This window comes from Necator americanus, chromosome I (genome assembly GCF_031761385.1).
Source record: "Necator americanus strain Aroian chromosome I, whole genome shotgun sequence".
NCBI classification, from domain to species: Eukaryota; Metazoa; Nematoda; class Chromadorea; order Rhabditida; family Ancylostomatidae; genus Necator; species Necator americanus.
Window position 1 is genome coordinate 34455991 of NC_087371.1, and position 17457 is coordinate 34473447.

At 38.6% G+C, this 17457-nt stretch overlaps 1 protein-coding gene across 2 annotated transcripts; it reads right to left on the reverse strand.

Moving 5' to 3' along the window:
- Nucleotides 1-5866: 5866 nt before the first annotated feature.
- Nucleotides 5867-17306, reverse strand: RB195_007773 (uncharacterized protein; the record flags this gene model as incomplete). 2 transcript variants are annotated; one of them, XM_064181598.1, is made up of 23 exons in its annotated part: nt 5867-5992; nt 7201-7293; nt 7378-7521; nt 7913-8042; nt 8463-8554; nt 8847-8983; nt 9168-9536; nt 10995-11061; nt 11732-11854; nt 11937-11992; nt 13174-13336; nt 13388-13450; nt 14335-14442; nt 14888-14998; nt 15243-15365; nt 15611-15690; nt 16165-16247; nt 16326-16463; nt 16549-16620; nt 16738-16795; nt 16874-16952; nt 17038-17131; nt 17206-17306. In XM_064181598.1, 23 exons carry the CDS (start codon nt 17304-17306, stop codon nt 5867-5869), a joined length of 2610 nt encoding a protein of 869 aa, XP_064038376.1. The 2 variants fall into 2 exon arrangements, with proteins under 2 accessions (XP_064038376.1, XP_064038377.1); XM_064181597.1 differs by having other exon boundaries at nt 16868-16952.
- Nucleotides 17307-17457: the final 151 nt, after the last annotated feature.

Consider the following 17457-nt stretch of genomic DNA (forward strand, 5'->3'; position numbering starts at 1 on the left):
AAAAAATTAGCGAATGGTATAATAAGCGGTTAGAACACGAATAAGCAAATAATTCACAAGTATACTAGTAAAAAAATATAATTTAGTGAAAGTAAATAAATTTAAAAAAAAAACATGTGAAAGCGAAAAGTGAACATAAGGAGAGTCATGTTCGGAAAAGGAATGTTCGAATGAATGAATAGAAGAGGCACTTGATTGATCGAAGGAAGTAACCTGCCGGTGGGAGAAGAAAGAGAGAAATATTCGAATGAATGTTCGAAAAGAAACTAATTAATAATTGAATGAATGAATGAATGAATGAATGAATGAAGAAAGAAAGTGGAAAGCGTAAAGTGAACATAAAAAGAGTCAAATTTAAGTATGAATTGAAGAGCTGTTTGATTGATGAAGGAAATAAACCGTAGAACGGAGAAAAAAGAAAGAAATGATTGAATGAATGAATGAATGAATGAATGGATGAATGAATGAAAGCAGGGGAAAGCGTAAAGTGAACATAAAAAGAGTCAAATTCGTATAAGTACGTATTGAAGAGGTATTTGATTGATGAAGGAAATAAACCACAGAACGCAGAAGAAAGAAAGAAATGTTCGAATGAATGTTCGAAAAGAAACGAATGAATGAATGAATGAAAGGAACGCGCTCTATCCTGCGTGTGAATGTAGCGTGTCGGAATCAATTTTACAACGCGATCAATGATTAAAATGCACATAGCTATCGTTTGCGATGTTGTGGATGGTGGTGATGATGCGATCGGTCGGTCGCGGTCGGTCGATCGGTTGGTCAGCCGTCTGTCCGTCCGTCCGTCCGTCGAATTGTACGTCCGTAGAATCGTACGTCGACGCTCGTGTGTGTTTGTGTGTGTTTGTGTGTGTTATGTGAAAAATCGAGAGAACCCGGGGAGAAAAATGACCGAAATGCATCATACACAACGCACAGCACACATCTGCTTGTATCATAGTCAATCAACGATGATCGATGGATATACGTGTATCAGCAAGATCCGAAAAATTCCCCCTCCCACCCCTCCCTCTCCCCGAAGAGAAAAAATCAGTGAATCGATGATCCCCATCGGACCCACAGGCTCCACGCAGCCCACCCTCGGAATAGTTCAATGTGGTGGTGGTCTGTATGATGATGGCTAGTCTGGAAACGAATCCCAAGGACATACACACACACAGACACATACACATGTACTTACGATTCAAGGCCTATACCGTAGACAAAAAAAATCACTAATTGATGGATATCGATTGTTTTTAAGAAGGTACCAACCAACTATTGTCTCTAAAAGATCGTCTTTCTAGCATATTACGTGGTTATACGAAGAAACGAAGAAGTTTTTAGTTCTAGTTACCTTTGGATTGAGGTGGATCCGACAAATTACTACAGCACGGTTTAGACAGTTCCATAATACCGTAACTGTTTTTTTTCCTCATTATTATAATGTATACTTGAAAAGAAACTGTCAGACGGCAACATCCAGAAATAACCCTATTTGTTTTTCTTCAACTATCACCTGGTCGCCGTTCAGATGTCGTGAAAGTGGCACTTAACTTCGTTTTTCCGTAACTCTGTCTGGCAAGTCCTTGGAAAGTTCAAAATTCTAGTCGTTAATCGAAACAAAGTAGAATAACAACTTTTTTTTCGAAAAAAGAAGCCCTTGATCTTGTTCTTTCGTTATGGGACCTTAATTGCGTTTCGTTGGAAATTGGTGGTGTTGGAAATTCTCCAGGAACAGATACGAGTACGAATGTAATTTACTTGATCACACTTATTTTCTTCAAATTATACAGAAAAAAGACTTGAGAAACAGCTTTTCTCGTAGCCACCTGCCACCTACGATACAACTTACTACGCGATAGAAGGCGGGCAACTATGTCATCGTCCAGCGTTCCGAAACCAACAAATATAACTAAAATATGCTGCAGAAACCGCCATCTCTGCACAATTGCGGACGCATAGTGGATTGGTCTTGTTTATCGCGTAATAAGTTGCATCGTTGGGGAAACGAGTGCAACCAGGGACCGTTTCACACAACTTTTTCTTGACCCCAAGTGGGAATTGAACTTGATAACGTCATGTTTTTGAACCATATCCTCATTTCTATTTATTTATGGCAAAATCTTAACATTGTTCACCAATAAATTTTATGGCACACTACCTTACTACTAAATAATTCTTGAAAATGTGTTTTACTAGGTTTTTATTGTTGTATGTTGGTCTCGAACCTTTATTTTAAGGAAAAAAAAACTTTTTTTGGTGATTATTTACATCTCCAATCTTTTTGCACAGAAATTTAGCGTTTCTATTGGAAGTACGGCTACCGATGAAATTCACTTTCGAAAAAAAATGCACAATTAACGTGGATTTAAAATTATTGTACATAAATTTGAAATAGGGGACATTTTGACACAGGATGTGGAAAAAAAAGAAAAGTTGGATGAAATTATGAAAATTATGAATGTATATTAAAATTATGTGGATCACTAGCTTTAATGTCGTTAGTTCTTTTTGAGAACTTACAAGTAGGTCTAAGGGAATGTTACGTGAAAATATTTCTGTATTATATTATTGTATCATACTATTGTATTATTTATTATTGTATTACTGTATTATTATCATTATATTATTATTGTTATTATTTTCACAAACATTACGAGATATATGTATATTATCATATTTTTGTATTATTATTGGTTTTTTTTTTACAAATATTAAGTATGTTGAACACCACAATAACCTATTGTTATTATTGTAAACGGTGAACTGTTCCTTTTCTCTTTTTGTGTAAACAAAAATAATACCTCAACCAAATTATTTTTTTTAGAAAAATGAAATAAATAGTAAAAAAAAAATAAAAAAAAATAAAAAATGAAACTCTCTTCCTGCTTTTAGAAGGGCATGAACGTCACGTATCTCATCGTAAACATGTGGAAAAATGATGTTTTTCTGTTCACTTCCCGAGTTCGTGCGTAAGGCGGACGTTCTTCGCCTCGTACACACCGCACGTGTCGTAACATTTTAAGTGGAACCAAAGAAAATTACCAAATGATGTCTGTTGATTAGCAGCGAAGTTCCGACTCAGCATTCTCGTACTTATTTATTTATTTGTTTATTTACTTATTTATTTATTTATTTATTTATCTATTCATTTATAAACTTATTCAGCTCAGTGACATTCCAGAAAGAATGTGCCAAGAACAAAAGAGAAAACAACTGCTGTAAATACATAGTTAAAAGAAAAACGTACAAAAATAGAACATAAAAGTAGTACTAACATAAAAATGATATAATAAAATAATAGAATCCAGAAGTAGAATAAAATAAATAGTAGAAAAAATTATAAAATAAATAAAATAAAATAAATAGTGAGAGAACTTTACAAAATAAATAAATAAATGAATAAATAATAATGCTGAGACTAATAATAATAATAGAAAGTAATAAATTACATAATTAATAGTAGTAATAATTAATAATTAATAACAGTAATAAATAATAAATTAAAAAAGAAAATACATAGTTTCGTGTACGATTAAGGCCTAAGTGATTTAGTGCTCATACCCTTCCAGATCTAGAAAGGGCACTTATGTAGGTGCATATGTATCTCAGAGCTGTACAATGTCAGAAAAGAATAAGTAGGCTTCGGATATTAGTGAAATCCATTAACGTCAGCCCGCGTGCTGCACTTTTCTATTGAAGTCATAGGTGAAGCATCGGGAGTCACTGTCCAATTTAATATGCAATTTCTATTAAAATTATGTCACTAGAACCTACAAATTCTCACTATCCGACAAATCCCAATTAGGATGTTGTTGTTGTTGTTGTTGTTGTTGTTGTTGTTGTCAGAAAAACAATACCTAAAATGCAGGTGCACAAGCGAAAATCTCATGAAAACCGCAAAATATGAGTAAACATATAAATTTCAGCCAAAAACTCTCTTGCTAATAGCCAACAAATATCCAATTGACAAGAAATGAACTCAACAGGCAGGAAATGGTTTTTTTTGGAATTTTCAAAAGATCATATGCAGCATTTTTAAAGAGTATTTCTAATGTCGATCATGAGAAAAAATCAAGAACATCAGCAAAGGGAAAAAAAACCAAAGAGAGATGATTATGATCAGGAAGAGAAAGGGAAGTTACACAGAATATCCTATCTTCATAGCGGATGAAGCTCGGATTTTAGAGGAATATGCTGAAATATGCGAAAATGTGAACCATTCGGCTGTGTTTGGATGCTGCACGCTTTTTAACAATTGAAATCCCCCCCATCAATAGGGTACCTATGTATAGGCGGTTTTTTTTAGCTATTAAAAAAAATGTGTAAACAAGCGAATCATAGCACTCCTGCACTGAACACACGCGAGTTCCCATGCTTGGAAATTGTTTTTATTTTTTAGGATTTTCTTTATCCAAGTTGAAAAGTAACGACTTTGACTCTTCTTTTGTACTTTGATCCTTCGATTTCAGTCGTTGGAAGTTATTTTGATCGGACCCTCTAGCTCTGGGTACATTAACCATCCGCAAGAATTCGGTAGAGGGTTCAAATCCGCCCCAGTGCTCACTAAGATTTCATCCCTCCGGCGTCGATAAATTGGTATCAGACCTGTCTGGGAGGATAAAATCACCGACTTCACCCGTCGGCTAGCCCCCGCAAGTCATTGTATAGGCCAGTTACACGTTCCTAGACCTCAAACGATTCTGAATTGAATGCGTTGGCGGGTCCCAAGCGGATTGATTGACGTCAGACAATTTATCCTTTATCTCTTATCTATGGAGAGGAATGCAAGCAGGTTTCTTCACATTTCTGCCTCTTTTTACGTGAATTTTACTCTCTTCTCAGTGTAAATGAGGGTATCTGTGAACTAACACAATTCGCGTAATGTATATTTGTAGTCTCTTTGTGGGTATGAAAAACTATCAGCGTGAAAAAAAGAAAAATATTATTCGTTGTCTAAGAATGGACTACTACTTTGCTACTTTGCCTACTTTGCCCTTATCTTCATCACACTAAGATTTTTCCGCGTCGTGGAACCAGGATTTAACCTTTGAAATGATTATTCACATGATCTTCAATAAAAAATAATAAAATAATAAGAATAATCCTCAATGAGATGAAATTGCAGGAGTGAAGAGATCGGCAAAATTCCACAAAGTATTTTTTTTTTTTTTTGCAAACATTTCAACGTCATTTCCCCAATGAATTCCCGATCAAATCAAAGAACTCAGAAATTGACGAGAGATGAAAAGGTAAAAGTTAGAAGTTGTTTCTCTGTAAGCCGTTTCTATTTAAAGAAAAAAAAGAGAAAAATTTCTATAAATCAATCCAACAACATAACTACAGTAACTACTATTTTTATTGCTTCGATCGAATAATAAATCTTTAAGTTCATGCTGATATTTATGAGTGTAACGTAAAACTAACGATCAATACAATGGTGAACTAACGAATACTGCAATACTCTTCCACATATTAGACGTTACTTTAAACAAACAAAAACAAATTGCACTTCTTAGTCAACCGGAATAAGTACTGAACTCTCAGCGAAATCCTTGAATTCCTGAATCACGAAGCAGACATGAAATCCAAAATCTTCACCAAACTATTCGGTGTCAAACGAAACGATAAAGCACACCAGGCGCACCACGAAAATCATTTCAAGTCAACGGACGGTCATAACATTTACCGTACCTGATCATTTACCTGTTTCAAACCTCTTAGCTAAGAGGTGAACTTAGAACCGTAATCGTCGGAAAAATCGGGATCGGTTAACACATATCGGTGTCAATAAAAAATATGTAGCAATATTCAAAAGTAATAATGAAGAGATTAACGAGACATTAAATCGAGCTTAAACATTCTTCTACCGGAGAGTGATTAGCCCTTCATCGACAAAATATCGTGGAATCATCACATCTGTGCGGCGACCGTCAGAATCTTCTGAATGGTAGATCACTCGCACTTTCAATTTCTCCGTCTCATCGTAGAACTGTAAACGAAAATTTCCATCAGATTTTTTGCACTCGATCAAATGATTTTAAAAAAAGAATAAAATAAAGAAATAAAGAATAAGGATAAAAAAAATCAGCTTTTTAGAAAAAAAAAGAGTGTAGTCACATTCAAAGTTAAACAATAACCGTTTCCATGGAATCTCGGATAAATCCACTTAATCTATGGCTCTTTCAAGGAATGAATGAATTGTACCATAAAGAAATAAAAAAAGTTCTTTAAATCTTTAGATAGACAAAATCTGACTCAAAAAATAAAAATCATTAGAGCTCCGTAAAAAAAACTATTTACAAGTTCATTTGAAATTTTAATAGCAGTATGTAGTTTCTACGTTGGAATTTAATTATGTTAATAATTTAGATTAATAAAATAGCCAGATCGTCATGCAAAGAGACCCATCACCTTTCATTTTAGGAAAAAAATGCTAGCTAATCAGGGTGGAGTTAGATTAGATTGGAGAAAATAGGACTTCATATTGATCATAGGTGCTAATTTTTCTTTTCCAGAAAAATCTTACAATTCCACACTCGCTTGAAACCAAAAAAACTGGTTCCTACCGTACTAATCAAAGAATTCTCCCATGTTCAGTCAAGCGATTAATCCTAGGTAATGTTTGAACAAGGAATTGATTCGCTGTTCATTGAACGTACACAAAGCAACTTGTTCAAACCTTACTTAAAGGCATCACCCCACGAATCTGACGTGGTATGAATTTCCAATGGGCAGACTCTATACGGGGTCGTAGATTGCGGGATCAAGGCTGGTTCCGCTCATCTCTCCCAAATCGTAGTGAAAAAGAAGAAAAAGGCTCCGTTTTTCAAGACGATTCCAGTTGTAACGCCTACTTGTACACGCGCCGCATCCAGCTGCGCCGCGGTCGAACGCCAGTGAGTTCTCCTCGACTGCCTATTCAAGTGAAACCCATGAATAGGTTGCTGAGGGGACCAGAACGTGTACGTAGAGGAGCGTTCTAACGTTCCTCGTAGGAACTAAAGCGGTTCCCACGCCGTTTTTTAGGACGATTAAGGAGAGGTGGGGGGAACTACACCTGCTCCCGCAATCTACAACTCCATCTCTAGCTTTTCCCGTGGATTCCCTCACTACGTCACGTATGTTACGTCTAGCCAAAGTTATCTCAAGTATACTCTCACATCATTTCACATATAAATGCACATTAACGATACGTACCCGTTCAATGCTCTCTATCTCAAGATCATCGTCCACCGCTTTTGCAAAACAATTTGCCATCGTATTACATTGATCCAGCAGATTTTTTCGATGCTGAAATGTTTAAACTAACAACGCGGATATGAACTCAAGGAAACTTCTGGATGATTCTGAGAAAAAAAATCATTTGTTTCTTACCCCTGCAATAATGTCAAAGTAACCGATGGTACAACAAAGTGCAAACGGAGATGTATGATAATATTCGTGAAGTGGTACCATCTGTTCACTGGATACTGTTACCGTCTTTCCAACATCAACCAAGAAAACCTCCACATTTGTAATCTAAAATAGAATGAATATACCTAAAGGAAGAACACTTTTTGACGCGGTACGGAACCGTGGGGAACGCTTTAGTTCCTACGAGATACGTTAGAACGCGCCTCTATGTACGCGTTCCGGTCCGCTCACGAGTTTATTCAGTACAAAGATTAGGGAAAAGCAAGCGGAACCACGCTGGTTTCTGCAATCTACTATCCGAACACTACGCTTTCGCTTTATGACCATACAGGTGCGTTCTAACAAACCTCGTAGGAATTAAAACAATTCCCACGCCTCATTATTCCGCACTATGTCAATACATATAAAAATAGATGAAAGTGATAAAAGTGGAATCGCTAGTATTGACAAGAAATTGTCGATTTTCAAGTTCTCATTGAAAAAAAAGAAAACTTGCCGAAGTTGTATCGTTCACTGGTGTACGTACAACGGCTCGCTGCCATCGCCGTTCATATCGCACGGCTGCACCATCGCCTCTCATCCAAAATTGCGGCAAAGCATCTTCTAATGTGCCTTTGTAGTCGTCTCTAAACACAACGAAGGTGACGCACTTGAATGTGTGTTTAATAGGATTAAAAGGATAAAGTAACTGTCGTATCAATCCATTTGGGATGCGCCAACGCGTTTTACTGGAAATCGTAATTGTTGAGGTTCAGGAACGCTTGTCTAGCCTATACAATGACTTGCCGGGAGCAACCAATGATGAGGTCAGTGTTTTTATCCTCCCAGGCCAGTCTGGTGCCAATTTATGAACCCAGAGGGATGAGGGGCTTGGTCTGCACTAGGGCGGTTTCGAACCCTCGACCGTATGGCTACGACGGACCTCTAACCGACCGCGCCGACATATACATCGACTGAACCTTAGATTCCAGCAAATTCGAAATCCTCAAACCGAAATTCCGAACGCTGACTCAAAAAAATGCAAACAAAATTCAAAAGATACATACCTTAATTGAACAAGCATATTTTGGTACTGTTTCTCATCGCGGCAACTTCGCACATAAAACTCATCGAGCGCAACAAAGTGAGTTAAAATGACCTGAAATTATTATACATGTGATAATTACTGAAGAAATATCATCGTTTCAATATACCATTTTGTGTATTTATGGAGTAGTGGTTGTTCTAAAACAAACCTAAATCAACTAGGACAACGGATGCGAAACAAGGATGCAGCGACCAATTACACTTTGTCTATGATCTTGAAGGATAAAAAAAATGAATGTTCAAATTAAAAATTAATTACAATTATTAATTAGATTGTTTAAATTGGATTTAATTAATTGTACAATACCAGGAAGAAAATCTCAACAAAATCCTGAAAAACTTACACTTTCAAAACGTGGAACTGCTGTTGAATTCATAAGATATTTGTGTTTACATTCAAATTTCTTCGGTTCTAAGTTGACACTGATCCTCCTGTGCCGGTGCCTGTCAGTGATTTCCTCATGGTATTGAGCAAATCTACCTAAAAAAAAACAAATACATCTCACAAGAACTATGATTAAGAGTATTTTTTTCACTTAGTCATCGTATAGAAATAATAAGGCTCAACTACCTGAGAAGAACCACTATTTCACAGATATCAAGAGACAGCAATATTTTGAATTTTTTTTAATCAAAAAAGTACGGGACCTTTTAAACGTAGTTACCTGCACTGGGTGTAGCTCTAGGCAGCTCACAGTTTCCATCATTATTTGGACTTCTCCTCTTACATTCCTCGTATGGAGGACGATTTTCTCGTTCGTCATTGTGTTCCCTCCGATTTCTTCCCATCTCATCACCTCTACCGTAATCGCGATTGCTGATATCTTCACGACCATTGTAGAAATAATTCGGTGGGGGTTGGAAGTTAGTGATAGGAGGAGTAGAGGTCCGGGTAAATTTGTCTTTTCCTATAGAATTCTCGTACACGTCGGGTGGCTGGCGCCGATACTCATTACTCGGTGTGGGGACGCTGAATCGACTATTTCCAAATTTTCGACTATCCACATCAGGCAATCCAGAATTCCGAGAGATACCTAGAACAGAAATTAAAGATAGTAGTTTATTTCTTTACAAAAGTATATTTCCAAAAATAACGGTTTGCTTGGGTATTTTTAACGGCATTTAGATGAAAACCCCAATTTTCTACATACAGCATTCTAGAGAAATTCCCTTATTGCATGATGGGACATTTCAAGAGTTTTCACAGCAGTCTTATTTTTCCATAAAAATTTTCCATAAAATTTAAGCCGCCTTGTATTTCCAAAAAAAAAAGAAACAGACACGACGTATGGTTCCAAATAAAAAAATGGAAAAAGAAAAGACAAAGCCTTAACAGAACAATGTCAACGTAAACAGCTGTTTTTACACGGGTAAACTATCATTTAGGTGAACTTAGTAATTCATAAGAGGAAGATGTTACTAAAACAATGATTGCCTCTTATACAGAGGTAAAAACGCGAAAAAAATGGTAGTTATCCCAAATTTTGCTGTAAGGAGAGTTCTTGTTGGTTCGTATTCATAAACATAAAGGCCTTTTAAAATAACTGTCATGTTGTATACGAATCTGAAACGCTGTACACCTACCGTATGCCGTATCTCGTCTTAAACATTTCTATATTTCTACTTAAAGGCATCAGCCCACGAATCTGAGGTGGTACGGATTTCAGATGGAGTATTCGTATACGGGATCGTAGATTATGGAGACGTGGGTGATTCCGTCCATTTATTCATAATTTCCGTAAAAAACGGCCCAGAAGATACGGCGCGTGCACAAGGCTGGCGCGCTCCAATCGAACTCGTTGTAGAAAATAGCACGCCGGAGCGCTCAAAGCCGTATCTTCCGGGCCGTTTTTTACGGCAATTAGGAAGAACTGGACGGAATCACCCTCTCTCCATAATCTACTATCCCGTATAATAATACTCCACCTGAAATCCGTACCACCTCAGATTCGTGGGGTGATGTCTTTTTTAATCGATATACCTCATCAGGTTGAAAACAGTCGGCGCAAAAATTGTTGCAACGATGACGACGCGATGCGGTCTCCATGAAAACAAGCGCAGAACCCCCTTCACAGTATCCAGAAAACTCTCACTGCACCTATTTTCTTTTTACTCTCCATCGTTTCCTTATATTTTTTTTTCGTAGTAAAGTTCTCTTCCATTAATTTTTACTCTTTGTGACTTCTCTATCATTTTTTTGTATAGCAGTGAATGGAAAGGGATATATACTATTAGTGAAGTTTTTTTAGTTTTCACGCAGTCTAACCTCTTACCGACTGCACCCTTACCTACACTACTATACAAATACTACTTTAAAAAAACGTAAAAAGCAAAAGCAAGCAAGGGGGTCTGGAGAGTTTCAGGCGTACTTGGCGGAGGGATGAGGAGGTGGGTGTGCACGCTTTCATCGAGAACGCGCCGCATCGTCCTTCATCGTTGTTGCAATATGTGTTACGCCGACTGTAGACAATTTCATTTCAGATAATGCTTACCAGAATCGTCGTGGATCCATTGAGGTTTCCCTCCATCGCTTAGACCATGATTGTGGCGTTCGTTAATCTGAAACCTCAATGGTCCATCAATACCACAAAAAAACTTTGCTATGCTCGAAACGATTCGATTTACGACGTGTACAGTTATAGTCGATAGGAGTTGCGGAAGCAGCTGAGCTACAGGTGTCGCTGTGGAAATAGCGGTGAGAATCAAGGCCAGACCCACCCCTGTAGTTCAACTGCCGAGGTGAGTAAGAATCCCATCTCGAGCGCTACGCGATCCCACCCTGCTTCGGGTCGTTTTGACCCGACTACACGCCACCACCCGTAAGCGGGTGAGAGCGCAAAAAAAGTTTGTGGGAGAGAGGGAGGGGCGGGTGGGTTTTTGGCAAAGGAGGATAAAGGATAAAGTGTCTGGCGTCAATCAATCCGTTTGGGATCCGCCACCGCGTTCAATTCAACTCAGAATCGGGGGGGTAGCCGACCTGTCAAGTCGGTGTTTCTTTAATCGTCAGTTTTTAATCGTAAACAAGTCTGGTACCAATCTAACAACCTCGAAGGTTTGAAAGGCTTGGCGAGCGGATTCGAACCGCCGATCGAACGTGCAGATAGCGGAATCTCTAACCGACTGCGCTACATCCGGCCGGCGAAGGGGAAAATAGCAAAAAAAAAAATGTAAAAAGTGTAAATGTATGACAAACAATGTAACGAACGATACATGTCAGTTTGCAACTTACATCGTTCCTTTCTTTCTTTTCTCTCCTCGGTGGTTTGTAAATAATATCATCATCACGCCCCATGTCGCGCGATGAACACGCTGAAGATGCTCTTTCATTAGTTTGGCTGGGCATTTCTCGGATCTAAAGAAGATGATATTACTGGTAAGAAAAATGACACTAAAACAATTAGTTTAAGCCGAAAAGTTACCCTTATTTAACTCACCGGATACGTTCTTGTGTTAGGTCGTGGAGCTCCTCGGATAATTCTAACGATTCCATCTAAAAAGGAGAGAAGAACAGTAAAAGTAAGTATGAAGTTTCAGATCAAACCTTTAATCTCTTCTCGCCAGGTCTCCATATTTTTTAACTACAGTCCTAGATACAGTTCCCTAACACCAACTAGACCGATACCAGTACGAAAAGCCGAGATTTCAAAAAGAGAGGACTTAGAGATTGTTTGAAAACATTAAATTGCCCTATTTCATCTGAAAAATAAAAGCTACCGAAGATAACCAACCAAAAAATGAATGGACTTCGAAAGAGCTGTCATGCTGAAGTTTGTTTTTTTTTTCTGTTCTAAACTGTCTCTAAGCAAGCAGAAGGCGAAAAGAGATCTCTCGTTTTGTACGCTTTGCCGTATTCTCTCGCTTTTTGTAATTATGAAAGTACACTTTTAACCTTGACGATAGAGAGTGGCGGAAAACGATAATTGATAATTGACGTTAAAGGCATCACCCCACGAATCTGAGACACGGATTTCAGGTGGAGCATTCGTATACGGCACAGTAGATTATGGAGAGGGGGTGATTCCGTCAATTTCTTCCGAATTGCCTTAAAAAACGGCCCAGAAGATGCGGCGCGCTCCAACCAAACTCCTTGTGGAAAATAGCGCGCCGGAGCGCTCGAAGTCGTATCCTTAGGGCCGTTTTTTTACGGCAATTAAAAAGAAATAGACGAATCACCCTTCTCTCCATAATCTACGACTCCGTATAAGCATAACCCACCTGAAATCCTCACAACCCCAGATTCGTGGAGTGATGCCTTTAAAGACCCATCTAGGAGTGCAGAAGTTTCTCTATTTGATTAATTCACAGTGTTCACTATTTGCCAGACATTTTTCGCCAGATACGAATATCCTTAGACTGGAGGTAAAGATCTCTTGAGTTGATTTCGGCTATTCGTGCAAAGAGCATCGAATTATTTGAACCAATTATGAATTCAACATATAAGGAGAGCGTAGAGAGAAGATTAAATGAATGTATCTATGCAATGCATCTACATGAGCGCATGTAAAAAAAAAAGGCTGAAGTTTTTCGCTGTACACATAAAACACTACGTCAACTATGAAAAAAAAATTATGGTCCAGCAATCTCTCAAATGTTATTCAGAAATATAGAAAAAGAAACAAAAAATAGAAAAAAATAGATGTACTTTTGTACAAGACGTTCTTAAAAACTCACCTGAATCCATAGAACTTAGTGAAAATGTTTCTAAGTGAGCGATTAGTGCCACACCGATTTGTGCTCTTGTGTTCACGTCAAAGCGGGACTTTGGTAATTGAATTCTGGATGCAATTTCTTTTACACTCATACCAGCATTAGCCTGTTTCAACAAATCGTATGTCTGAAATAATTCTTGAGCAGTAAAGAGTGGAATAGAGGACGTGTTTCATACCTTTTGCGCTATATCCAGCTTTGAGAGTTGTTCTTCGGTAAGTTCTCTTCCTCCAACACTGATCTAAAGACCGAAGGTAAAAAAAGAGGACACTTATTTGCGGAAAAGTTGTGGAACGCTGTTTCTTACGACGGCTTCTGTTGCCGTCGTAAGAAACAGCTTCCGCGCAATACCACCGAGAATCTACGTGGCACGGGTACGTATTTTTCGGCATAATTACTGTGTTTTCGGTGGCTCGCGTTTTTTTTTAAGTTTCCGCAGCTATATTTCGGGAGCAGAACTTCAGTTGACTGTCAAGTATGTAAAACTATGGTCTATATTTTAAACACTAGTATGTTGTTTTTCTGTTAGAAAGAAGAAATGAAATAAGAGGTGTTTTGTTCGTAAAAATCGTCGAATAGATGGCTTCAATTCTCATAAATGCTGCAAATTATAAATTCACCACGAATGAGGGGAATGATTAGTCTTTTTAAAACACCAAAAACCATACAGATAAGTCTGAGCACCACCTACAGGTTCGTCAGGTGGCTTTTTCGCAAGATTAGTGAGAGAGCACTAAATTGAGAGATGTTAGTTGCAAAATTTTAACAATCCTGCCGATCTGCATATATATTAATCATTGCACCGCTTAATTCATGTTTATTGTTTAGAAAAAGAACCTGAAGCATATTCTTTTACATAAGGGAATACGCAGCAGGACCGCAGCAAGGATAACTTCCCCATAACCGCATTTCTGTTCAGGATCTTAACGCGCATATGTACAACTTTGAGCTTATAGAATTCCTGATTTCTAACAACCACAAGGAAAAAAATTCTTAAATTCATTAACAGATTTCGAAAACCACAGGGGTATTAGAAGCGAATTGTACACGGTCTCAGGAAGACAAAGTCGACGAAGTCTCACAGTAAAAAGTGGAAAACATTGCGACGGCAAGAACCTAGCGTACCGTATCCGGAAGAAGGGAAGGAGTTGGTTCGCCCTGTGCACCTTGAGCCGATAATCCTGGTGGATATGCCTTAGAATCGTCCTTCACTTCGGCGAGGGAATCGGGATGCTAAAGTAGGAAACGGGAATCTACTTTTTCAGTGACGCACAAAAGATCACCAGCAAACATCATGCATCAAGCATGGTTCGATTAAAACCAGAAAGAGTTGAATATTCGGGTTCCCTTCCTCTGTTGATATTAATGGCAGAAATAGTAGTTGTAGTAGGGTCAAAACGACATGAAGCACGTACGCAATTGCGTACGCGGCTTCTCTTGAGGCGCTTCGGTTGAACTTGGCGGCTAGTGAAACCCTTGTTGACATCACCCATCGCTACAGTTTGCGACGGTCCCAACTCGGTTCTAACTGCTGCTTCCGTACGCGAATGCACCGCAACTATACTGGTGATTCATGTTGTTTTGACCCGACTATGCGTCGAACCCAAATCACAAGCAATAGAAATCTGTTGTGTTAGCACAGACAGAACAAAAGTGCCGAGATGAAGACCATGCATACCGAATGAGGCGAAAGCGAATCATCTTTCGGATCATCAATTGGCAATCCAGGTGGGTAATCTGGCGCTTCAACGTCACACGCTACCATTGCACGGAAGGACTCCTGACGTTGCTAAAGTAGAAAACAGGATCTAAGTCTCCATCGCATTCCAAAGCTTCCAACAAATCGAATCAGTCGTTCGGTGACTATACAAATACGTCTGACTCTGCCTCAACCAGTTCTCACAGTTCTCTGGTTAAAAATCACTTGCACCAGCAAATATTGTGATAAGCATAATGTTGAGGCATCACCACAAATAAGAACTGCATATGAGTGACAGAAAAGAAAGAAGAGACTAGAAGAATATCGAGCATACCAGATTAGAACGAGAGAAATCAGGAAGTTCATCCTCTGTAGCAGCAAATCCTAACCCCGGAGGATATTCCGGCACCGCTTCAACAACGTTAGCAACCATACCTCGGAAGGACTCACGATGATGCTAAAGTACAATCTACAATTCTATCCTCATAATTTGCTCATCTTAAAGTCTTTCAATTCTCTTCACCCTCCTCAAATATCTCACTTTTCATTGCCTTTATTTTTTTAAATCAATATTGAGACTTTTTCCAGCAACTAAAACTTATTTGAACTGCTCTTGAAACAGACTTTCCGTTCCAAACGTCCATTTTTCTGTTTTTAGCCTTATTTAGTAAAATATATACCCATATATATGAATGAAAAAACCTCGGATTGCTTCTCTGAGCCGACAGAACTTCGACCGACATCGTCTAATCCGGGCGGAGGCATCGCATCAAAGTCTTCCTCTACAAACAACAAAAAAGTATTAAAATTCATCTAATAAGGATACACCTTTAAAAAAAAACCTGTATTCCATGAGCGCGGAAAAAACGTTTACATGTGGAATATGGTCGGGTCAAGACGACATGATCCACGAATGCAGTTGCGGTGCATTTGCGTACGTGCACCAAACGGCGCTGCGAAGGCAGCAGTTGGAACCGAGGTGGGACCGTCGCAAACAGCAGCGATGAGTGGTGCCAGCAAGGATTTCACCACGCTCCACCGAAGCGCCTCGAGAGAAGCTGCGTACGCAATTGCGCACGCGCTTCATGTCGTTTTGACCCTACTATAACTGTAATGGGAACCAACAACGACAAATACAGAATTTGAATTCGCACATGTGATAAATACTGCGACGAAGAAAACAAAGTATACGCAATGCATCAGGTCATTTCCCAAAACAAAGCAGAATGTATGTAATGAAAGGATATGAAGTTCACCTCTGCAAGCATCAACAGACGCAGAATCTGAACTGCTTTTCGTAGAGCCAGCTTCGCTCGGAACGTAGTTGTATGACTTGTTTCTAAATCAGACCACTACTGCGGTAAAAGGAACAAATCAAAGAGTGGAAAACAAGCAGGCAAGAGAAAAGCTGGCGTACCCAAATCCAATCTTGGCAGGAACTCTTTGTGTTGCCTTCCAACCATTACCACCTGCTAACAGCGGAGGACCACCGGGTGTGTTTTTAGCGTTGCTACTTTCAGGTCTGCCAGGATTTTGAAGGAAACCATCAGAAGCGCTGAATTAAGAGACAAAATTTGTTAAACAATATAAAGATTACTCCACATTCACACCAAACTTTCACAAACAAATTAAGTAAGAACCTTTGATGGAAGCGCTGTTGTTCATTACGTCCGAGGGAATTGCTTCTTGGAAAGAAAACATGTGGTGGCACACTGAAAATACATCATTACAAACAATGTTATAATCCTTTGAGAGTTTGATATTTAGTTAAAATGAATTTGTCACAAAATAAAGTGGTTGAAATATGAAACGGTACGAAGCGAACTAACGTCGGACCCCGAGAGGAAGGATGAAATCCTGGTCCTGCAAACCTTCCACGAGGTAATCCTTAAGTTTTCTCTGTTAAAAGCTTCAAATGTATTTAGTTGCAGACATAAAACCTATACGAAGCTCACTAACCCCGACCTCTTTTAGACTTCTCAGACGCCATAGAACGTACGATATCCTCGTTCTCTTCCGTTATTTTTCCAAACCATCGATTCCCCTAAAGAAAAAGAAAAAGAATTTATCTCGAAACTCTAAGATCTCGAAGCTCGGGAAAGCTTTTGACATCGGAAATGGAAACACACAACACAGGAAAATTTCTCCGGGTGTGCGCGTAGAAGATCTCCAAGGCTACGGTATCCATGCACAGCGAATTCCACTCTTTTTCCACAAAGACTACTAAAACCACTACGTTAGCAGAAATAAAGTGATGAGTAGTACCGTAACCTTTAATATAAAGTAACCAGTCTTACGTATATTCTTTCATTATTTCTTGCTCCGTGGATCCTCCTTTCGTGGTCTTTGTCATGATAACAGAATTCAATTCCGATAGAAGAGCGTCCAAGCCCGACATCTTTTTGAAAAGTCCGAAGTAAAGAAACCTAACCCGAAGATCATCGCTCCTCAGCAAGCACAGACATCACCGAAGCTACATACAGCTTTTCCACATTGAAAGTAATTTCCTTGGAACAATGTTTATCATAAACTACAATAATATAATAATA